This window comes from Ochotona curzoniae, unplaced genomic scaffold (assembly GCF_017591425.1).
Source record: "Ochotona curzoniae isolate NIBS_2020 unplaced genomic scaffold, NIBS_Ocur_1.0 patch145, whole genome shotgun sequence".
Classification (NCBI taxonomy): domain Eukaryota; kingdom Metazoa; phylum Chordata; class Mammalia; order Lagomorpha; family Ochotonidae; genus Ochotona; species Ochotona curzoniae.
This window is the reverse complement of record NW_024466690.1, coordinates 1-25,529: the sequence shown is the minus strand read 5'-3', so window position 1 is coordinate 25,529 and position 25,529 is coordinate 1. Positions and strand designations below refer to the sequence as shown.

The window sequence follows — 25,529 nt, the reverse complement described above, 5'->3', positions numbered from 1 at the left end:
CATCTCCCACTCATTCTGTGGATCTCTAACCTGGAAGAACACCTCTTTACATTTAAATATAATTACATTTCAGTTAAAGCTTGAAATACTTTAGCAAGGAAGTGCTGGTATTAGTTCACTTTACATTTAAGCATGCTCCTACACCTCCTGTTTCTAACACCAGTCTCTTTTAATTACATGGATACACAGACACACTTCAGACACTACAGAACAATTCTCTTAGATGGTCTTGCTATAAAAAAAATCAATATGAAAACATACTCAATAAAAAAGTTTGTGTGTTTTTGTAAAAAAAAAAATCAGCAGTATTTTTGTAGGAATTATAAATTTTAAAAGCCTGTCAATGAAATGCCGAGGACTTGATGGCATCACAGTTTAATTTAATTAAACATTAAGGAAATAACACAATCTTTGTCAAACTCATCCAAAAATTAAAGAGGGAATACTTCCAACTCATTCTATGAGGCTTGCAGGAAAATCCAGGCAATATCACTATGAAAGAAAATTATCAGCCAACCTTCTTCATGTTTATAGACATAAAAACCCTCAACGAAACACTAGATAAGCAAATCCAACATATTAAAAAGATCATTTCACACGACCAAGTGGATTTATCCCAAGAATGTCAAGATGGTTTAACATATGCAAATCTATGTGATACACATTATCATAATGTAGGACACAAGCCATTTACACTTCTTACCAAATGCAGAAAAAGCATGACAAAATCCAGCACCCTTTAAACACAGTATGTATAGAAGGAAATGTACTTCAAAAGCTCCAACTAATATCATATCCAACAGTAAAAAGCTGAAAAGGTTTTCTTCTAAAATCAACAATAAGACAAAGATATCCACCCTCAGCCCTGCTGTTCAATCTAGTAACAGAATTCCTAGCCAAATCAATTAGAATAGAAAAAGCAAAGGCACGCAACCTATAAAGAGGTTAACTAAATCTGTGGGCAGAGTACATGATCTTAAGCAAGAAATTCTAGACTTCATCAAGCTTAGAACTATTAAATTCAATACAGGTGCAGGAAATAAAATCAACATTCCAATCCAGCTCTCTGCTAATGCACCTGGACGGAACTGGAAGACAGCCTAAGTTGGGTCCCTGCCCCAACAGGAGAGCCCTGTTCAGCCCAAGCAACGGGAACCATTCGGGAGTAAACCTACAGAGAGAAGGGATCTGTCTCCTTCTCTCCTGCAATCATTCCTTTTAAATAAAATGAAGTTGTAATCATAAATCATAAAAGGCAATTTGCCTTTTAAATATATGAAATATTTAAAACAAGATAATTGTTATCAATAAGTCAAAACGCATGTTAAAGAAGGGAAATCAAGCACACTGTTCGTGGAAATATTATTTCAGTCATTACAAAAAAACCATGAGACTTCTCATTTTAGTAACATTATCAATTCTACTCCTGAGTACATACATATTGAGGGAAATTAAATTAGTTTGTAAAGAGGTACCTGCACTCACCCACATACTATAACATTTTTAAGAGCAATCTAAGCTTCTAACAACTGATAAAATAATAGCATATATACACAACAAAATACTATTCAGTTTTGGTTTTTTAAATATTTGAAAGGCAATGATTTACTTACATACACACAGCAAGGGGTGAAGGAAAGGAGAGAAAGACAGAAAGATCTTCCTTCCAACGGTTCACTTACCAAATAACTTTAATAGCCTGGGCTGGATTCAAATCATTACCTGAATGGGATGACAGTGCCAGAGGCAGCAGCATAACACACAACTCCAGCTTCTACCACTACGTTTTCAAAAAGGAAACTAGTCATCTAAGTGATACACTGCAATACTGCATGATCACATATAAGCTGAACAGTTCTAATCTAAAAAGAGAAAATCTGGGCCCAGCACGATAACCCATTAGCTAACGTACTCGCCCTGCACATTCTGGATAACATATGGGCACCAGTTCAGATCCCAGCTGTTCCACTTCCCATACAGCTTAAAGCCTTGGGACCCTGTACACAATTGGGAGACCCAGAAGAAACTCCTAGTTCCTGGCTTCAGATCAGCTTGGCTCAGCTCAGATGTACCCATTGTGGCTACTTTTAGGAAGTGAACAAGCAGATGGAAGATCTTTCTGTCTCTCCTTCGCTCTGTAAATCCGATTTTCCAATAAAACTAAAATAAATCTTTAAAAAAGAAAAAAAGTAAAAACCTAAAATTCCCCAAAATCAAATTTAGCATTTCCATGACAGAAGCACAAAATATCACAACTGAACTCACGTGAAAATTCACAATCAAAACACAGGCACTTAAAACAATACTGTATAAAATTATCCTTAGGCTACATGCACAAACTGCTTAAAAAACATACATTAATTTGCTATTTAGCCTTGGATCTCAACCACAAGATACCTCATGTACACACAACTATTCCGAAATCTGAAAAGGCTTCACTCATAGAAACAAAACAGAAGGGTGGTTACCAGGGATAATGAATGAGACTAGAGTAATGGAAGTGTTGGGGGACATGCTGGGTCAAAGGCCATTTTAGTCAGAAGAGTAAGTTCATGGGTCTGATGTACGACAGCGAGTATAGTTCATAATCACATACACCTGACAAGCGCAGACAAATCCTAAGCATTGTCACCTCAAACAAAAAAAAATGAGTATGTGAGGTAATGCATATGTTAAGTAGTTCAATTTGCCTATTCTACAATATATATACACTTGAAAACATGTTGGACAACAAACATAACATACACTACTTTATCAACTGAAAACAGATTTTAAAAATAGATATCATGGGATCAATATGATGGATCAATTAGTTAATTCTCTATCTGGGCACAGGTTCACATCCCGCCTGCTTCACATCCCATCCAGCTTTCTGCCTATGTCCTGGGAAAGCAGCAGAGGATGGCCAAGGCTTTGGCACCCTGCATCTACATGGGAGATCTGGAAGAAGCTCTTAACTTCTGGCTCAAGATCAGCTCAATTCCAGCTATTGCAGCCATCTGGGAGAGTAAAATCTTTCTGGAAATCTGCCTTTCAAATAAAAATGAATAACTTAAAAATCAGAGTATTAGGTACTTTCCATATTTCACATAAGAGAAAACTATGCTAAGAAGTCAATATTAACAGAATGTGTCGTATATATAAATTATGTAAAATATCTGAGGAGAGCTTGAGCTGTGGTGCAGCACATTAATCCACAGCTTACAACCAGCATCCCATATCAGAGTGTCAGTCTGCAACCTGGCTCCTCTGCTTCCAATCAAGTTCCCTAATGTATCTGGGAAAGCAGAAGAAGAAACGCTAAGTATCTGGGCCCCTGCAACCCAGGTGGGAAACCAGAATAAAGCACCTGGCTTCTGGCTCAGAGTTGGCTTGACCCAGGCTTATATATGGAGATATCTGGGGAGTAAACAGAGGATGCAACAACTGTCTCTTCTCACTGTCTCTAATCCTTTCAAATAAATATATAAATACTTTCCCACAAAGTATCTGATAATTGGGCCCAACGCAATAGCCTATTGGCTAAATCCTCACCTTGCAACCACTGGGATTCCATCTGAACCCCAGGTCATGTCCCAGCTGTTCACTTCCGTCTAACTCCCTGCCTGTGGCCTGGGAAGGCAGTGGAACACGGTTCAAAGCCTTGGGACCCTGCACCCACATGGGAAACCAGGGAGAAGATCCAGGCTCCTAGCTTCAGATCAGATTGGCTCCAGTCACTGGGGCCACTTAGAGAGTGAACCAGTGGACAGGTCTTCCCGTCTCTCCTCTCCGTACATCTGCCAGTCCAACAAAAATAAATACACCTCCAAAAAAAAAAAAAAAGGCATCGAGATGCTGATAACTTCTTGATCTTGAGTATTAACCTCAAAAATTGCAATGAAACAAAATACAAGGATAACTCTTTCATGTCCAAAAATATAATCAAAATTGTAATGTCTTGAGAAGCTTGTTTTCATTTGCACTGAGTTATTCTTTAAATCAAACCACAGAATAAACTTAAAATAAATGTAATAAATGCTCTGACCTTGCTATAGCAATAGAAATTCATGGTTCACTGCTATTCTCCTTCTTAAATATACATATACCCACAAACTATCTTTACCACAAACATTTCAGCTAGGAGTAAGAGAAGTTTTACTTAGAATATCTAGCTGAGGGCCCGGCGCGGTGGCGCAAGTGGTTAAGTCCTCGCCTTGCACGCCCGGGATCCCATATGGGCGCCGGTTCTAATCCCGGCAGCCCCGCTTCCCTTCCAGCTCCCTGCCTGTGGCCCAGGAAAGCAGTCAAGGACGGCCCAAGGCTTTGGGACCCTGCACCCGCGTGGGAGACCCGGAAGAGGCTCCTGGCTTCGGATCGGCATAGTATCGGCCCGTTGCGGCTCACTTGGGGAGTGAATCATTGGATGGAAGATCTTCCTCTCTGTCTCTCCTCTCTGTATATCCGCCTTTCCAATAAAAAATAATAAAAATAAATCTTAAAAAAAAAAAAATATTTAGAATATCTAGCTGAGTAAAGACTGAAGAACAAACTGGATCACTTCTCAGGATGTAATACAACTATGAGGAAAAAAGCATAGGTCAAGGAATTTTTTTTAAAGATTCATATTGTAAGTCAGATATACAGAGAGAAGAGAAAGAGAGAATGATATTCTGTCCACCAATTCACTCCCCAAGGGGCCGTGAGCCGATCTGAAGCCAGGAGACAGGAGTTTCTCCAGGGTTTCCCCTCGTGGCTGCAGGATCCCAAGGCTTTGAGCCATCCTTTACTGCCTTCCCAGGCCACCAGCACGGAGCTAGATGGCAAGTAAAGCAGCCAGACCATGAACCTGTGCCCATATGGAATCCCAGCATATGCATGGTGAGGGCCTTAAACACTAGGCTACCGTGCAGGACCCAAAAGGATTTTTTAAAAATAAAATTAGGGCATGGTGTGATCACTCAATTAGCTAAATCCTCCCCATGCAAGTGCTGTGATTGAACAGGGGCACCAGTTCATGTCCAAGCTGTTCCACTTCCCATAGAGCTCCCTGTTTGTAGCCTGAGAAAGGAGTGGCACATATCCCAAAGCCTTGGGACCCTTGAGAAATCTGAAAGAAGCTCCTGGGTTCCTAGGTTTAGATTAGGTTAGCTCGACCCTGACTGTTGCAGCTATTTGGGGAATGAACCAACAAATGCAATCTTTCTCTCTCCTCTGTAAATCCACCTTTCCAATAAAAATACACCTTTGAAATATATTAAAATAAAAAATAAGCTTTCACTTATCAGAAAAAAAGAAGATATCCCATCAAGGACATTTCTCTGGTCTCTTAATCTTCATTATTTAACAAACATGCTTCCTGGTCCCCTATCAACAAATACAAAGAGTACTACTTCTACTTATTATACTAAAAAGGGTGCATCCCATATATAGACATTTTACCAATACTGAATATCAATTAAAACTTCAAACATTATTGTGAGTAGGTATTTAGCCTACTTTTAAGCTGCTTACCTCCCATAAGGGAATACTTAGGCTCAATTTCCAGCTTCAAGTCTAAATATCAGCTTCCGGCCAATGCAGACCTAGATGGCAGCAATAATGGCTCCAGTAATTAGGTTCTTGCCCCTGATGTGCAAGAGTTAGAAGACTTGAACTGGACTGAGTTCTTGGCTCTGGACGTTATTGCTCAGCTCAATGTGTTCCTCTCATTAATGCAGAGACCTAGTTCCGAACTGACAGCTTCAGCCCAGCCAGCCCTAACCTAGCAGAAACTCACCAACTCTTACATAAATATAAATAACTGTTTTTAAAATGAAGAAGCTAGGGGCCCTGCATGGTAGCCCATTGGCGAAAGTCCTCACCTTGTACATGCAGGGTCCCATATGGGCTCAAGTTCGTATCCGGGTGTCCCCGGCTTCCCATTCAGTTGAGCCCAAAAACCTTGGCTCCCTGCACCTACCTGGGAGAGCCGAAGGAGGCTCCAGGCTTCAGATCGGCTCAGCTCCAGCCATTGAGGCTGCTTAGAGAGTCAATAAAGGCATGGAAATTCTTTCTGTCTCTCCTCCTTTCTGTATATCTGACTTTCCAATATTTTTTTTTAAATCTTTGAAAATAAGTCTTTAAAAAAAGTAGATGCTAGGATCTTTTATGATACATTCTGTAATCCACTATGAGCACACAGAAATATTAAAGGGCCCTTAACTGAATGCCACAATAATGCAACAGAAAATGAGCAGTTACCAGCACTAACTCCAATGTATAGGACACATAACACCTTTCTGAACATATAAGAGCAAGCCCCTGCTGCTCCACTTCTGATCCAGCTCCCTACTAATGTGACTTGGAAGGCAGTGGAAGACAGTCCAAGTTCTGGACTCCTGCCAATCATGTGGGAGACCTGGATACAATTCCTGAATCCTGGCTCCAGCCATCCGCTTCATTGGATGTGGCCACTTAGAGAGTGAATCAGGGGATAGAAGCTCACTCTCTACAGATATGCCTTTTTAAAAGTAAATAAATCTTTTTTTTAAAAAAGGAAATTATTTTTTATTTCTGTAGCTCAACTAAGATCTTCCAGTAATACACATACCAATTAGTGACATGGCACTAAAAAATATAAGTGAATGTACTTAAACACCTACAGATTTCTTCAAGTAAAACTTACCACAAACTGGCTTAGTCGCTGAATATTTTTAGCTTATAAAGGCACATTCAGGGCCCAGGACAAGGGCTCATTGGTTAAATCCTCGCCTTGCACCACTAGGATCCCACATGGGTACTGGTTCATGCTCTGTTTGCTCCACCCCCCATTCAGCTCCCTGCATGTGACCTGGAAAAGCAGTAAAGAACAGTCCAGGGCCCCGCAAGTGGTTAAAGGTCCTCGCCTTGCATGCCCGGGATCCCATTAGGGCACCGGTTCTAATCCCGGCAGCCCCGCTTCCCTTCCAGCTCCCTGCCTGTGACCCAGGAAAGCAGTGCAGGACGGCCCAAAGCTTTGGGACCCTGCACCTGCGTGGGAGACCCGGAAGAGGCTCCTGGCTTCGGACCGGCATAGTATCGACCCGTTGTGCTCACTTGGGGAGTGAATCATCAGACGGAAGATCTTCCTCTCTGTCTCTCCTCTCTGTATATCCGCCTTTCCAATAAAAAAAATAATAAAAAATAAATCTTTAAAAAAAAAAAAAAAAGAACAGTCCAAAGCCTTGGGACCATGCACCTCTGTGGGAGACCCAAAGAAGCTCCTATGTTCAGATGTGCTCAGTTCCAGTCATTGTGGCTACTTGTGGAGTGAAGCACTGGATTGAAAATCTATCTCCTTCTCCTTCTTGTAAAATCTGCCTTTCCAATAAAAATAAATTAATCCTTTAAAAAAGACATTCAATGCTGCAAAGGCAACTAAACCCTATGATTAGGAGAAAAATCTTACGCAAAATTATGCAAGTATAGGTGCCTCTTACTAAAATACTAGATTTATGGGTACTATGTCAAGAATAAGCACAACCTCTATCTCACAACTCAAGAAGTTCAAAGACATGAAACGACTTCTTCCTGATTGCCCAGCTAAGAGCCAAGACTCATGCTATTATCTCTTGATTCTATAACTGAGTGCTCTACCTTCCTTAGCACAATACAAGAAAACAGTCTTCATGTCACTTTTATCTTTACAAGAGTAAATTGAACGTATGTTATTATTAAAGCATTTCTTGGTTATACAGAAAAAAATCAGTTCAGAAAACAGGAAATGTAAAAAGAAATGAGGCTCCCCTAACTCCATAATAAAAAACTTACCACTTTTTTAATCCATTGAAAACAATTTTAACAGGGTATTTTATACTGAAACTCAAAGACAAGGGAATGTGTTACTATTCAAATTTTTGTTCTCATGATAAACATCTTAACACACCTAAAATAATTCTGTTTTGAAAGAACTTTGAACAGATAATAAAGAATTATTTAAAAACTCCTTCCTTTTACAAATTGCTGACAATTTTTTTTAAGACATTCCCCAACATCTTTAAAATTACAACAGGTAAAAAGCTAAGGAACTCTGATTATCAAAATGCAGACTTCAAATAAAAATGTATCAAATGCATTAATCACAGTAAACATACCAAATCTATTTAGCAAACTTACCCAGGAAAGAAGAAAGCAGGGTAGAAGGAAACTGTACTAGTTTCCTAGTTCTCATATAACTCTCAACCACACATTTTATGCAGGTACCTCCTCCTGCAATGCCAGCATTCCACATGGGTACCCGCTTATTTCCCAACTGCACCACTTCCAACACACTGAGAAGAGCAGTGGAGGATGTCTTGCATTTGGGCTCTGCAACCTATGTGGGAAACCCTGTTGAAGTTCTGGTCTCTTGGCTTCCACCTGGCCCAGCCCTGACCAATGAGCCATTTGCTGAGTGAGCAAACAGACGCAGATCTGTCTCTCCCTCCAATGCTGCCTTACAAAATACATACATAAAATAATAAACTTTTGAAAAGCACTCATTAATCCTTCAGGCATCTACCTACCATTGCCATGAAGTAACCATGATTCTTTCTCCAAAAAATCATTTTCTTTAAATACTTAAGCATTCCTATTTCTTATCATTGTATTATTGGATTCACAGACTCCCAGTATAAGAAATACTCACAAGTCTTACTCTGAAAACAAATTTGGTGCTCTTCTTAGAAGCAACAGTCATAGTGAAAAATGTCAACCCAATTATATAATTTGGCTAAAAGTAACTATTTTCAGGACCATGAAGTGAATGCCAGGTAATTCGGTAGTTAACCTAAATATATAACAGTACTATAATTTACTTGGAAAGAATTTGGTAAAAACACCTCTACATATCAATGCAGAAAATTATCATCAATTACCATTTCCTCCTATAAAAACAAGTTTGTATATTCCTTACTTGAAGCTGTATTTCCTATTACTGTGATGCATTTTATTTTTATCAAGATGTATATTTACTTACAAATTAAATGTTCTAGTTCACTTACATATATTGTGACACATTCCAAACAATAAACAGATAATGAGAAAAAATTGTAAATAGTATTTTCTTCCTAATTCTCAGTGAAATGACTCCAGCATATTCTAGTATATAAAACTCTCTGCACTTACATTTTTTGCATTTTTTACTTGTAAAATTCACATATTATAAATGTGACATTTTAGTGATTCTCAAGGGTAGTATAGCTCAGTGGCATCTGACAAAATCATGTTATATAAGCAGCACAACAATTTAATTTCGTAACACTTATCATTACCTTAAAAGGAAAACCCTATATTCATTAAGCAATCACCTTTTTTTCTTGTCTTCTCCGAAATCCTTGGAAACCATTAATCTGCTTTCTGCAAGTATAAATGTGCCTATTCTGCATATTTCATGTAAGTGATCTCATATACTGTTTTTGCCTTCTGTCAATGATGTTTCCAAGGTTCATTCCAAACAAAACATTCTGATACTAAAACAATACATACATTTTACAGAATAACATCTTTAGGTTCATTCTGTTAACAAACAAAGTTATATTTCTTATATAGGCATTCAAAAACTACTAAGTCAAAATTATGTATGTGACACATTAACCAGGATAACAGAAATAACATAATGCCAACTTTCCTAATAGATGAGGAAAGTTAACAATCACAAAAGTTTCAGATGTTTGCTCAGCAATAAGCCACAGCCTAAAACAAGCCACTGGAACGGGGCTGGAACTCTCCTTAAAAACATTTCAATCATGCTGGCTCTGTAAATAATGTGAAAGTAAAATTTAAGTAAATAAATATTCCAGATTTAAATAGGAATGTTTCAAAAATGTTTAAAGATTATTTATATGAATACTATAGTACCTAAAAAAGTATTTGTAAGAAACATCACAGTTACTTAAGTAGGTTCTTTACATACATTTGTACTTTCCAAAATTTGTATTAAGACGACATAGTACAAATCTACACTTGATGTTAGCCAAAAGGCCGAGAAGCGATGACATAGTAGAAATCTAAAAAAGGTTATCAGATGCTAGGAACAGTAAGGAAAATTGGGACAGAAGACAGTACCCAGGGTTACAGCTAGACAACAATTTTTAATAACTTCTATAGCAGGTAACAATTTGTCAATCAAAAAGATACATCAAGTTTTGATTATAATTTTCTAAAAATCTCACTTCTTACGCTGACATCAAAGCATTAAAAGAAACCCTTCTCTCCAAACAAAATTTAAACAAAATCTAATGCTCATATTTTCAGAGTCCTTAAGATCTATCAATGAATGCAAGGACAGCATCACAATGTAGCAAGTAAAGCTGCTGCAATTCCAGCTTCACTTTCTTTTTAAGATTTTATTTATTGAAAGGCAGATTTTAACAAAGAGAAGGAGAGACAAAGAAGGTCTTCTATATACTTTAAAACGGTAAACAAGAATATTTCATTAAGTGAAGTAGGTTACTTACCGATAATGCTGATTCTGATTACAAAACATAATTGTAATTATAGAGATCAATCTCAGAGTAGAGAATTTTTGGCTGCAGCAAATTCAGATCTACTCTAAAGGTTCTTTATGTAGAAACCCAAGTCTACGCAGCAATTCCTCAAAGGATGAGGCTGCCAAGCACAGCTCTGCCTAACAATTTTGGTCCCATAAGTAATTTATGATATTACAAATAATAAAAATACACTAATCATGAATTAGGAAAAGTCTGTTACATAGTACATCTACACTGTCTACTTCTAAATTGTCATGGGTAACAAATGAAAAACTGTATGAATTTGCTTTGTAAAGTGTAAAGCATAAAATCCATCCCTAGGCATAGAGTGTTTCTGTCTCCTTTATAGACAACACTTTGGTCAACAATAAAAGTAGAATCTCAGAAAATCAATACATTTATACACACACAAACACAAATTTTCCCTACGAAATTTCTGTTAATGAAAATACCAAATGCTTTACTAATCAGCACATAAGCATGCTGCAACAGAACAACATATGGTAACTATTTAATATCATTAGCATTTTCAAAAAACAGGTTTAATATTAAAATTCATAGGTTTTTTTTTTAAAGATTTATTTACTTTCGTTTTAAAGGCAAATTTACAGAAAGGAGGTACAAAGAGAAAAGATCTTCTGTCCACTGTTCACTCCCCAAGTGGCTGCAATGCCCGGAGCTGTGCCGATCCAAAGCCAGGAGCTTGGAGCTTCTTCTGGGGTCTCCCACCTAGGTGCAGGGTCCCAAACAGGAAGCTGGATGGAGGTGGAGCAGCCAGGACACAAACCAGGGCCATATGGGATCCTGGTGGTTGCCTGGCAAGGATTGAGCCACTAGGCTATTGCACAGAGCCCCGAAGTATTTTTAATATGCCTTAAAATTAAGGTTCCCAATTGGAGAGTTCCTAAGTAATGCATTCGTGTACCTTCTCTACATGGAGTACCGAAGCAAAACACATGTTCATTATCTAGAACTTTATTATATCTACTCACTAAAGTTTACATTTAGAAGCAAAGATTCTTAAATGAAGCTATCCATTGCCTTTCCATTTAAATTGAATTTTGGAAGAGAATTCAAATGTAGTTGATCAAATCGTATTATCTAAGACCTGAAAGCTCTGAACAGCTATGTCACGACACTATTTTGAATGATGACATTTAAGATAAATGCCAGTATCACAGTAAATCATCAGAGCTCAAGATAAAATATACGTCATATAAATATATATTATCAACATATATGAAGGAATAGGAGCCTACATTGTAGCAGAGCAAGTAAATTAGCCAGCTATGATGCCAGTATCTTTTGCAGGACCCAGTTTGTGTCTTGCTTGCTTCACTTCCAATTCAGCTTCCTACTAATGGCCTGGGAAAAAAAATGGTTGATGACCAAAAATTTGGCCCCTGCCACTCACAAATGAAGCTCTTGGCTCCTGATTTCATCCAGGCCCAGCGCCAGCCATTGCAACAACCCCAGGTGTGAACAAGCAAATAGTTGATCTGTCTTTCCTCCTTTTAACTCTTTCAAATAAATAAATCTTCTATATACATTCAAGAATGGGATCAAAAGAAAGAGAAAGTGATTTTTATAGAAGAGATTACACCTTTCAAAATACTCTGGTCCCAAACTTCTTTAAATTATCAGTAAGAAGCTAATTACCATGTCCCCTCGCCATCTCATTTCTCCCAAATTTGGAGGAAAAAAGGTTTACAAATGAAGTGCCAACATTTTAAAGCAACACCTAGCCCCAAAAAGAGTCAAATTTGTGCAAAATTAGCCAATGAAGCACTGAGAATACTATCTAAAGCAAGCACCATCCAAATTGCAAAGACTTTATTTACACAAAATACCCATAAACTGATCACTTTTAAGCATGAAATGTTATTAATGCAGAACATCATCCTTTAAATGTTATGGCTACTATCTTTTAAATATTATTTTATGGAAATATCATCATTCAGAACCCTCGTCAAGGAGCTAGAATCATAGCATAAGCACCTCACAGCCATCACTTGTGTAGCTGGTTCTGAGACTCCTAAAACCTGCACTATGTGTTTAAAAGATGCTCATACAAAATTATTTTTGTTAAGTTCTTAAACCAAAGTATTTTTGCCCAAGTGATATGATCTGACCGCAACTCTTCCTGGGGGTGGGCAAGTAGTGGATGCTTAAATCACTACTCCTGCATCCCGATCTGACTCTATGGATTCAAGTGCTGGCTCTGCTTCTAATCCAATAGTGAGCACCCTGAGAGGAAGCAGGTGATGACTGAGGTTCTTGGGTCACTACCACCTACATGGGAGACAGGAAACGAGTTTCCATCTCCTGCCTTCAGCCTGGCCCTGTCTTAGCTGTTTAGAACATTTGGTGTGCTCACTCTCATGCTTTTTATCTTCCAAATAAGTTACACACACTTATTTATGTGTTTGTAAATTTTAAAGTCTATATACTATAGGTGTATAGATGGCTAACATTATGTAAATCTGTCTTTTGCTATTGCCGATCAGGCATTTATGATAAGCACTTTGTGTTACAGTTCCTTTCAGGATCACGAAACAGAGCTACCTCCAACTGTGAAAAATTTGGAAACAAAATTAATTACAAAGGGTGTCTAACACAAAAACTGAAGCAATGGTTCTTCAGAGTCTTCCCTTGTTGTATCAGAAAAAGCTGTGTTAAATATCTTATAATTACATAGCAGAGTAACTTTGTTACTGTGCTAATTACTGTCAATAGTTTTAACAGTAACACGTACTTCTCTTAATCACAAATGTCAAAGATGAGAGACAAAGCACATTCTTAAATAAAAATTTTACTTGGGAAATAAATGTAACTAAGATAAAGTAAATTATAACCTGCCAGATTTTTCCCACAACTAGGTGAATCTAAGCACTCATTCATTGTTCTATCTGGAAGGCATAGACATTTCGTAAAACTGAATCAAAATGTATCATTGACTCAACATATTTCTAGTTTATATACTGGAACAGAACACCAAATCTTGTTTAACATGTCTTTTTACTATAATAAAGTAATAAGAAATTGAGTTTCAAAGTCTCCTGCTTTGTAAATGTTGAAAAAAATCAATATGTTTATCTTAAATTTTTTATAAAACACAAATTTCAGCTATAACAAAAACCATATGAAGGGAGAGCACTTGGCATAACCAGTTAGAACACTTGGAGTCCCCATATTCTAAGCCAAAGAGCCTGGATTCAAGTCCTGGCTCTGCTTCCAATCCCAGTTTCCTGCTAATGCCCATCCTGGGAGGCAGTAGATAAGAACTCCGATAATTGGGTCTCTGTCATCCACAAGGGATACTGGATTAATTTCTGAGCTACTGGCTTTAGCCTGGTCCAGCCAAAGCTGTTGCAGGCATTCAGAGAGTGAACCAGCAGAGAGGAGTTCTCTGACTCTCTTTCCTTGTCTCTCTCCTTTCAAATAAATTAATACTAATTTTAATAATTTTTAGAAACCCAATATGAACAAACATGAAAAGACAGTGAAAAGTTTGGGAATAAGAAACAAAGCAGAATTCATGGTTACCATATTTACACATACTCTTTGTTGTGTTTCAGTGCCACATGATCTGATTCAAAGTAATACACATCAGGATCATCATCTTCCTCTTCTGTAATGTGCTGATTGGCACTCTCTTTGGCAGACGGCAAATGTCCAATATTCAGTCTTGCCTCTGAGGGTGGTTTACTTAGACCATCACTTCCATAGTTATGAGAGTCACATTTATCCTTTCGGTTTTCAGAAATTTCATCAGGATTTGTGGGAGACTCTCTTACATTATCACTAACAGTTGGATTTGTTTCAGTGGGGCTAAGATTATTCTCCTCAAATTGTCCATTTTCTCTGCAAGGAGAACTGCTTTTAGTGGGACTAGCTCTGGGTATCGCCTTCCGTGGTGAAGTTCGCAGGGTATAACGATGTTCTTGAGGTTCTGATAAAGACATCATTTGAGCTGAAACACAGTCTAGAACAGAGGATGGTTCCGGTTCTCCAGACAGCGGCATACTTTGAAGAGCTGCGTCCAGGACGTTACCGGTGTTTTCTTTACACTGCTCTTTTGAGGCATTGCTATCTCCCACCACATCTACTTCTTCCTCAGAATCCCTTAAAGATGACTGAATTTCAGAAACCGGGCCTGTAGCTGGCTCAGTAGTCAGCTGATTAACATGTTCCACAGGCAGGCAAGCAGTTACTATTTTGTGGTCCTCCAACTTGACCTGCACTTCTGATTTTGTGCAAAGCACGTTATGGTCTATATAACTGTCCTCCTTCCTACTATCAAGGAATATTGAAGTTTTGGTATTTGAATCCCCATTTTCAGTTACTGATTTTTCCTGCAACACATAGGAACCAGTACTATTTTGCTTAGTGTTCCCATCAGGCTGACAGTCATCACAGTTTATAACAGCTGAATCACTGTCATCAACACCATTGACAGTCAGATAGCCTGTGATTTCTTCAACTACTGCAGAATTAAGTGGCCCCTGTTCACTTACATTCACCTTTTTAATTTCCCTTTTCTCACAATCATCCAGTATAAGACATCGACAAGCTCGTTTAGTTCCTTGAAAATCTGCATCATTGTCCACTACTGTACTCTTCTGTTCTACCAACTCCTTGTCTGATTTTATAGGTGAATCTTCCTCTGAACTGTTTGGTGCTTCAGATCTAAGACAACGTTTAATTCTTTTAAAAACTGGTGAAACAGGTTCTGTTTGTTTTCTCTCACAATTTTCTACAGCCTGCCTTTCTAAGTTATCCTTTTCGGAAGAAGACAGTCCTCTTTTCCTAGGGCTTACCCATGACTCCCGAGTACTTTGCTGTTTTAAATCAGCACTTCTTCCACTGTTGTTGCCTTTCTGAATTTGTACAGGCTCTGGTCTCTTCTTTGGTGATCTTGATCGTACTTGAGAATGAGAAGAGATTTCTTCAGGGTGAGCAATGCTACGATTCCTTAAGGTTCTACCACAAAAAGATTCATCCAAGCCGTTTAACCCCACTGTTGATCTTGTAACACGAGTAGATCGGGAAGCAGCCATACTATGGCAAGTCCCTACATTACGGTCATCATGATCCACTCATTGGGAAACCTTCAAAAATGTAAACAAAATAATGAGAAAAAGGTAATAATTAATATACCTAAAACAAAAGCATAAAGCTATAACTTCCAATCCAAGTTTAGCTAATATCAATAAATTACATAATAAAAATATTTTTATAACCATTCCAACATTATTGATAGCTAACAATTGCATGGCATTTAAAGTGCATCAGGAATCCTGTTTTATTTAGGTTAAGTTGCTTAAGAATCACAATAATTCAGGTAAGTTCTATCTTCCTTATTTTACAAATGAGATAGGCCTAGACAGTCTTAAGCAATATGTTTCATAACACACAGCTAGAAAGTGACTAAAAATCATCCTCAACTTGCTCATTATGTATCCCTCAGATACACACAAAGTACCCAGAAAAGACTTATCTTAAAGATGGAATTTCATCTTGATTATTACAATAACAATGTTGATTCTTATACAGCCGAAATCTTAAGAAAAATATTCTAATCATTTACCATGTTCACTGAAAACCTTCCTAAGTCATAGAAAGGGGGAGGTTCTGCTCTTTCTTATTTAAAATGAGTAAACGAATTTCAACCCAAGCACTTTGGCATTGATAAAACTTCCCAGTAGTAAATGTTTTTAATTAAATAAAAGTACAGAAATCACAACCATAGCTTATACTGGCTAGGAACGAAGTAAAATAAACCCAAACTTTCCCAACCTCTAGCCATAAAGCCACAAATCAGCAAGTGAGACCAAATATTGTAAAAAGAATAGATGATAATGAAAAATAATACCCTGGAGCAAATATTTACATTTAAGAAAGGAGTCACACCCTATCCTTCTCAAAACTAGTGTGAATAATATATGCCAGTTTCAACATATTGTTTGGGCACTAAGCAGGTTGTCTTGTGTGACTGGCTGGAGTTAAGATAAAAATGAGACACTGAAAAATGCCCTTGGGCCTGGTGCGGTGGTTCAACTGGCTAATTCTCTCCTTTCAAGTGCTAAGATCTCATATAACCACTGGTTCATATCCCAGCTGCTCCAGTCCCCAGCTTGTGACCCAAGGAAGCAGCAGAGGATGGCTGAAAGCCTTGGGATTCTGCACCCACACGTGAGACCCAGAAGAAGCTCCTGGGGCTCTTAGCTTGAGATCAACTCGGCTCTGGTCACTACAGCCACTTAGGATGTGATCCAGTGGCTGAAAGATCTTTCTGTGTCTCTCCTTCTCTTAGTAAATCTGCCTTTCCAATGCAATATGTCAAATCTTTAAAAAAAAAAAAAAAGCTAACTGATCCATTTGAATAAACTGAACAATTTGCTGATATTTTCCAAAGGCTCACCCACATAGCAGAACAGAACTATTAACATTTTAAGTCTCTTTTTTTGTTAGGGTTTCAGAGGACATCTGCTACTTCTCTGTCTAATTTTGAAAAGGTACAAGATGGTTAGAGAAAGAGGTCGATAACACTTACAAGTACAAAGTCTCACAGTCTCCTAACTCTTCCTGCCTTGTGCCCTTTCCTCTCATATAACCCTATCCTCTGTCCCTGCAATTTCATCCTTTGCTTCCATTAGAAGGATCTAACAGTACACAGGTTAGAACATTGGAAGACAAAGCAAAATGTCACAAACGAAAAAGAAACATTATAGGACAATGTTTCCCTGTTCGTCCCTACTGTCCCATGAATCAAGTGAGAAAGCACCCTGGAAAATATGTAATTTGGTTCAATCAGTTTTGTGTGAAAGTATGCCAAAAAAATTTTAATTAGTAATTTTAAGAAATCTCATCAGATTCACAGCAGCCCAGGAATTAGAGTACAATTAATTTTCTAGACAATGTCATAGCAATCAAGAGAACAAAAGTACACACCACCAATCAGAGCTCACAAATACTTTTCTTACAGTAAGCTTTTCCTACTTGGTGATTCAGTAAAGGGACTTCTGATATGTAATTATATTTTGCTAATATCTTAATATTACAGTCTTTCTGGTTTTATTCACAAGTAATGAAATCCAAAAATTTCTATTTTAACTACCAAGAATCTTAAATTTCAAATGATACTTCTAAAAGAACACAACAGAAAAATACTAGAACTTAATTTACTTGTTTTAGATACCCAAATCTTAGCTGTAAAATTTGAAAGAAACTGATTCTTAAATGTTAAAATCTGTAAAAATACAGAAAACAAAGTTATAAGCTACTTACAAAGTCAAAATGCAAATCTCTTTAACATAAACTTAATTGTATTTATAATCTATGGTTTGGTTGTATTACTGGCAGCAATAACATTTTATAGACACACCCACAAAGAATCTATTAGCCTTTACTTTTTAAAATTAAATGTGAATTAGGGGATGGTATGGTGCCACAGCAGATAAAGCCACCACCTGCAAGCAGCTCTACTTCCCATGCAGCTTTCTGCTAACGGCCTGGGAAGAGCAGCTGAAGATGACCCAAATGCTTGGACACCTGTCATCCACCACAAGAAAGACATGGACAGAGACCCTGGCTGCTGACTTTAACCTGCCACGCAGCATCTAGGAAGTGAACCAGCAAATGGAAAATCTCTGTTGCTTCCTCTTTCTTTTAAGCCTATAAGGTCTTGTGACGTAATTCTTTTTTTTTTAAATGTAAAAAAAAAAAATGAGATGTCAATCAAAGGCTTTATAAACATCTTAAGTCATTCCAAAAGCACGCTTCCCTTCGCCCCTCTTTCTACATCAATCTGAATGAAAGCAAAATCTGCCTCATAACACAAACTTCCCTAACAGAGATTTTTTGGGGAGTGAAACAAACCTAATATTGCTAATACTAAGAACTACTTATGAAGAATATATATGTAAAAATCTACAAAATATCACCGATACTGACAGCAAATATTAATTATTCACCATTCTATTAATTAAAAATTAGTGATTAATATGAAAAGGTTAAATATCAAAAGTACAATAATATAAAATGCTAAGCTTCTGCTACTTTTCCTCCCTAAAAATTATTTTTACTCCATACAATAACTGTAGTGACGGCCAAGTTTTAGAGTTCTCAAATCCTGCGTTCTTCGGCCCTATTTAAAGCAATCTACCCTGTTTAATGACAAGGATCCTTTGGAATTTTGTACTCTTCCACCTCAAGACATGACCTGAGGCTCATCACCATGGCTATCTACATCTCCTGCAAGCTTCCTCAGAAATAGTAGACACTTACCAAGATCTACCACTAAATCAAAGTCTCACACGAATAAAGAGCATTTTAGAAGCTGACAAGTACAATCTTTAACACTGAAATAGTTATCCTAATAAAAGGCTCAATTATCATTTTTCAATTTAAATTACACATGTTTATAATAAATCCTTTAATTCTTTACTGGATTCAAATAATAAAAATAGAATCATAAACAAGACTATGACCTCTCCTATAGCAGCAAAGAGGATATCATAAAAATCTGCTGACTGGAATGAACATATTTCCTGCACTTAGGGCAATAAACTAATTAAATTATACCATTAGAGTTAAATAACATTTTAATAATCTTCCTTCTGATAATTCTTAGAAATTCAAAAGTTGAAAATACTGTATCATTTTCTTCCTATCATTTTGGGTAAACATATGTCAAGGCAAAATTTTCTGTAGTTAGCTAATAAACTGAGGGCAAAATTCAATTTTCACAAAAAGAATAAGACTAAATAAAAGCCTATACTCATCATTATTCTCTCAGCATTATTTTGTCATCCTTTACAAAGTAGTCCATGCTAAAGCAGTTCTTTTCCTTCATTAGTTGCCTAACAAAATATTTATAAAAGAATCCAGTAAAAATGCTTGGAGCACAAAACTCTATTTTGACAAATATTGAGCTCCTCAATTACATGTCAGAAAATAGTCCTATTTGTTAGCTAATAGTAATCATCTAAAATCAGGTATTTAATCACTCCCCGTTTAGAATCATGGGAAACCATTATTTAACACATTCACATAGGCAAAATCCAATGCAGCCACTAGACTCAAGTTTTTCCTTAATGTTATAAACCAATTAAATAGTGGCACTTTTTGTAAAACGCAGAAAATCAAATGCAATCAATCAGCGAAATAAGTCGGCCCTCCTCCCTAAAGTTTTCACCCCAAAGGAAGGCACGTGAGGAAGCTCTGTTAAATTTCAGTCTGTCCACATTCCTACCCACAATTCCACACACTGTACCCCTTATTTCATGTAGAACTATACTTCCCTATGCTCACATCTACAGAACTCCATGAGTAAACAGCAAAAATAAGAAACAAAAAACTGTCCAGGCTAATGAAACACTGCTCAAAGTATTGGCTTTTCTAAAGAAAGCAAGTAAGGGAGCAAATATTAGAAAAAGGCACATTGGTAACACTACATTTGCTTTTTTGTCTCTCTTACTGGATTATCTGCAATGAATATGTAGTGTTACCAATATGCTTTTCTCTAACTGTCTAGAAAGAACATAACCTGTCTCATTGTTTAGTCTATGCTAGTCATAATCCTTTTCAGACAAATTACTTCAGACCTGTAATTATCACAAAATGCTTAAGGTTAATAACAGAAAAGTGAAATTTGATGGAGGTGGGAAGTAAACTAAAAAGGTTGTTAATATCTGTCTCTTCAAACTCCAGAAACTCCAGCAGGCACTTACACTGTCTTATGTAACAGATTTCTGAGGCAATGGTAGTGTGGCTCAGCAACTTAACATGCCACTTGAAACGCTGGTATCCTGTATCGGAGTACCACTTGAAGCCCTAGATGTTCTGCTTCTGATTAAGCCCCTTATTAATGTGTCCAGACATATAGCGAGAATGGCCCAACAGTTAGGGCCCTTTCAACCTGTGTGGGAGACCTGAATGGCATTTTGAGCTCCTAGCTTCAGCCTGCACTGGCGCTGGCCATTAAAGCCATTGGGGTAAGGAATCAGTGAACAGAAGTTTGCTCTCGCTCGTTCTCTCTTGGCCTCTGCCTTTCAAAATGCTAAATAAAATCTGATAAAAAGTAAAGGAATTTCTGTCTTCTTCAGAAATGAAATACAGGAATACACAGATCAATTGGTCTGCATGAATATATACTTAGAACACAAATGGGAAAAAAGAGAAGTCAAGGACTTCCATATTGTCCCCTAAGTTTCAAAAATAGGTTTAACCACCCAGAGTCCAGTGTGTTAAATTCATCTATCTCCTTGTTGGGAAAAGAGTAAGAAAATATTTTATCCCTAATCCATTCCCTATGTTTCCATACTCCTGTAAGTACCCAGGCAAATTATGCAATTTTCCATACAAATGATGAAATGTAGGGAAAAAAAAAACTCCCCTGCATCCAAAAGATTTTTTAATAGAACTGTGTTCATTACTGCAAAACTAAATAACTTACCTGAATAACCAAAGATCTATCATTGTGGAAATATTATCTCTTTCCTTATATCCTGAAGTAGTTGAAGCTACGATCTAGAATAGAGCTTAAGCATCAGGGTTTCAGGCTCTCAGCTTCAGCCATGGAGAATACTAGAACCTTTTAAACTCCTTTCTTTAAAATAAAATGATGAAAAAAAAAAAAGAATTAAAGAGGAAAATTAACTTAAGCTAAAAGATTCAGTCTTTCTAAGACAAGAGGAAAAGCAGGTAACAGAATGTGTTCATGGTAATACCTGTGATGCCTCTTGGTAACTGCTGCATTGGGGATACCAAGAAACTGAAATCGGACTGCCAGAAACCAACAAAAACAGAGAGAGCCTGATAGACACCAAATTCTTACAGCAACATTAGTTGAAGTCAAACTGTGACTCCGTTCATCTCAGGCAACAGCTCTAACAATTTTTTTTTTTGGTGATCTAAGGGTCACCTTAGATATGATTTCTCATTATGAAATTTATAATCTAATTTTAGAAGACTCTCCCAAAAGTTGGACTTCATGTACATAAAACTGGGAACTGAATAACAAAAAACATTTAATACATACCAAAGAAACCAAGTCTTCCATACTTAGAGGATAACCTTAATGCATATTAAAAGTACCATAGACTCAATTACTGAAGGAAATTTCTATTATTTTTAGCAAATGGATTTTCAACAAGGACAAAAGCAGGATTTTCTGTTTTTAGTACCCAGTTAGCTAGATATTTTAATTATCCCAATTACATTCAAAGTCTTGAAACAGTCTGCTTAGTTACAATTTTACTTTATAATATTATGTGATGACATCCTTGTCAGAGAATGTACAACGTGGCTAAACGGGCTATGAAGATTGTCAGTCAATTTGGAAATAAGGAGGAACACCAGGAAGAAGACCAGCAGATACTTATAACTGCCACTGTCACTTTAATAAGCACAAAAGTAGGTATTCTAAAAATGATGCCGTTTTTCATAAAGGATTAAAATGTAAACAATGTAATTATCAAGCCCTGTAAACCAGAGTTATTTCCTTATAAAAACGGATTACTGCCTAGCTAGAGTGGAATAGGGTTGATCAAGTATCTATAATGCTACTTCTCCCAAATATGCCATGTAAATGGTTGAAAAAGCACAAAACAAGAAAACTTACTAAATAGAAATATTCAATGCTAATTTTTAAAGTTATCTAAATTAACATAGGAGCAGAAACAGAAAATAAGATCAGACAGAAAGCAATCCGTGACTTGAAAATTAACTCTTTGAAAAATGAAGACTCCAACTTACTATTCCTTTGTACCCAACCCTGAAGCTTTCAACAGATATGGCAGAATCTTTATATTCTGTAGTGTACAATGGCAATTATCACTGGTAAAGAGGATCCACAACCTACAATAAGTCTCTGAGCATACATGAATATGCCCATTCTAATTCTCCTAATCAAGTTCTAGTCATTCATATTAGGGTAGCTAAGTGGGAGAAGCTATAGGTACATCATCCATTACTTATTTTACAAGCAAGAACATTTGCAACTGTTATTTTCACTGAAGAAGTGATACTTACAGCTGAGTTCTACCAGTAATAAGATAGGTAGGATTCTGTATATGTGCTTCTCAAAAGCCTGGTAATACTGAAAAAGAAACTTCAGTAAATTATTTCTAACTAAACCCCACTGGGCTTTAATTAAGGTTACAGTTTTTTTCTTACCTTTTTAAAAGTGTTTCGCCTAGTATTTGAATTCCAAGCATCTGTATTTATCTGTCATCATTGTCACTGTTCATACATTGAGACTTCAGGTTAATTATTTCTATGTTTCTACTAGCAAAACTTGGTATCTGTGAAGGGAAACCACAATATTGTCACTATGCATGTGTTACTATTTACAGATTTGTGGATAAAAGTGTTCTATCTAAACACTTCTATAACATTCATTTCCTAAACTTCACAATTCTCATACTTACTTAAGAAATGTCTGATATCCTCAACAGTTTAAGATGATGTGCTAACACTTTCCAATTCTTATCAGAGTACCCACATGCAGGTTTGCTAAATTTAAATCAAATCCCTACAAATGTTAAAATGAAAGTTCACTTCCACGTTTTAAGACAATATTTGGGAATAAGTTTATAACAACTTACGAATACTATTAAAAAAACTCAAATTCTTAAATTTGACCTTAAAACATGGTAACACTCAGGGTAACCTTTTTTGTCTTACATTATTCTTCTGTAATACTAACTTGTCAAAGATATTTTGGAAATAAATAGCATGATTAAAATTAATCAAAATTTAGCTATACAGATTGTCCTTTAAAATATGCTTATTAAACAGACATTACTGTTGATTACAAGAGTCGAAAATATATCCACGTGATACAAAATATTATATGAAACTTTCAAATAATTTCAATCCAACTAGCCGAGGAAAAAATGAGTTACAAAACAACATCCATTCACTAAAATCAATTAAAGAAGTTAATGCATGCATTCTAAATTAATCTACCCCAGTGTTTCACCCTGAATTATTCCACAAATTCATTTGTTTTATGAATATTTGCTATTAGTTTTCAATCTTCAGATCTGTCAAAAGTTGCATTGCAAGACTGGTTAAGAGTTGTGTTATCTATCTTCAATTATTTCTTTCAAATACTATTAGAGGCCCTGGTGTATCCTGACAGCTAAAGTCCTCGCCTTGCACGCACCAGGATCCCATATGGACATGGGTTCTAATCCCGATGGCCCTGCTTCCCTTCCAGCTCCCTGCTTGAAGTCTGGAAAAGCAGTCAAAGACAGCCCAAGGCCTTGGGACCTTGCACCTGGGTGGGAGACCCAGAGGAAGCTCATTGACTCCCGGCTTCCCATCGGCTCAGCTCCAGTTATTGCAGTCACTTGGGGAGTGAATCAACAGACAGAGAAGATCTTTCTCTCTGTCTCTTCTCCTCTCTGTATATCTGACTTGCCAATAATAAATAAATAATAAAATTTAAAACAAAAAAATCTTTAAAAAAATTTAAAGCAAATACTATTAGAAATCATTAAGAAACATCACAAAACAAATGCTAGTATTTCTAAAGATCATGACTTCTCAAGCAACAAAATTAAACTAGTGGGGCCAATGTGGAAGCATAGTCGGCTAATGCCCCATTTGTGGGGCCAGTATCCCATTTGGGAACCAGTTCATGGCCTACTTGGTGGACTGGGCTCAGGACTTTGCAAAGGCTCAAGTCCTTTGAGCCCCTGCACCAGAAGTTGTTCTGGACTCCTAGCTCCTGACAGGCCCAGAACTGGCCACAGTGGGTGTTTGGGGAATGAACTAGGAGATGGAAGATCTCTTCTGTCTCTCTCCTCTCTTAACTCTTACAAGTAAAATGAATAAATTTAGAGAGAGAGGAAAACTAACCAAAAACCTTTTACCACTTAATTCTGTTCATTTTATGCACAAATAATTCAAACTTAACCATTCTATAAAAATGCTTGTATGCTTTCCAGAGTAAAGGTTATTTGAATTGTGATACATACGTTATTCATTTTATTCAATTTATACTGATACAGAAACACACTTCAAAAAGTTTTAAATTTTAGTTATTCTGTCTTTTAAAAAGCACATAAAATGGGAAATGAACTATTTAAGCCTTATTACCAAAGCCTTCCTATCTATGCCTTGCTACAGAGCTTTGCTTGTTTTCATGTACAAGTAAAATCTGTTTACTGTGCAAGTATTCAAAAGCAAATAACAAAATGCAATCTTCCCAAAAGAACGACTTTTTCTTCTGCTTGCAGTCTAACACTGGTACTACTGTATTAAACTGATTGCAGGATCTCAGATTCATGGCACACAGAAATCACTTCAAAGACTACAGAAAATCTAAAAATATTAACACTTCTACAGATTATATAGAGAGAGTACAATCATACTACTATAAAAATGAAAATGCAAGCTCCAACCTAAAAAGCAACCAAAACAATGAGGTATTGTAGCTTTTAAAAGAGCTTGGGAAAAAAAAATAGAAACAGTGTTATTCTACAGCTTTATAATGAGTACCTCATTCTTCAATTATTGTAAGTGCAAATATCGTATTTGTACACTTTCACTGTATGAATTTAAAAGAAGCACCAGCACATTGAAAGTCAGCGGGGTTGCATTCCTCGCTCCTGGCTTCAAGCACTGTCCCTACAGTGCCAGCCCCAAGAGTCTGAAGAGTAATCCAGTAGATGGAGGGACGCATTGTCTGCCCTTCTCTTGCCCTCTCCTTCCCTCCCTCCCTCGGAAATAAGAAAACAGACAAAAAAACACAAAATTCTAAACCAATTTTTAAGAAACCAAATTAATAAATCACCAAATGTATTCACATATATTACATATAGTTTCTTATGTAAATTTTAGAAATATCTACAGTGGTCTGTGCTATACACATTCTCATACTATCTTCCTTAATGATATTTGCATGGAAGAAATGTGAGTTTACCAACTTCAGCATCTCTTTTTCTGTGGTTTAATATTTTCTAATATCACTTATATTCAATATAAATGTTGAATGCATGTTTTTTACTTCCTAAATAAATTCACTAAATAGTTTTTAAAAATCCA

The 25,529-nt window shown here is 36.8% G+C and overlaps 1 protein-coding gene across 7 annotated transcripts in view; it reads right to left on the bottom strand.

Moving 5' to 3' along the window:
* Positions 1-23,639, bottom strand: part of LOC121166496 (ZZ-type zinc finger-containing protein 3) — a 46,778-nt gene extending 23,139 nt beyond the window's left edge. For 2 of the 7 annotated variants that reach the window (XM_040995656.1, XM_040995659.1), the window contains exons 1-4: positions 22,650-23,638; positions 22,506-22,572; positions 20,929-21,081; positions 14,031-15,580 (exon numbers count right to left, since the gene is read on the bottom strand). In XM_040995656.1, coding sequence (XP_040851590.1) covers positions 14,031-15,529 — 1,499 coding nt within the window. In that variant the 5' untranslated portion in view covers positions 15,530-15,580; positions 20,929-21,081; positions 22,506-22,572; positions 22,650-23,638. The other 5 variants (XM_040995657.1, XM_040995661.1, XM_040995662.1 and 2 more) reach the window with 5 other exon arrangements.
* Between the last annotated feature and the right edge of the window lie 1,890 nt (positions 23,640-25,529).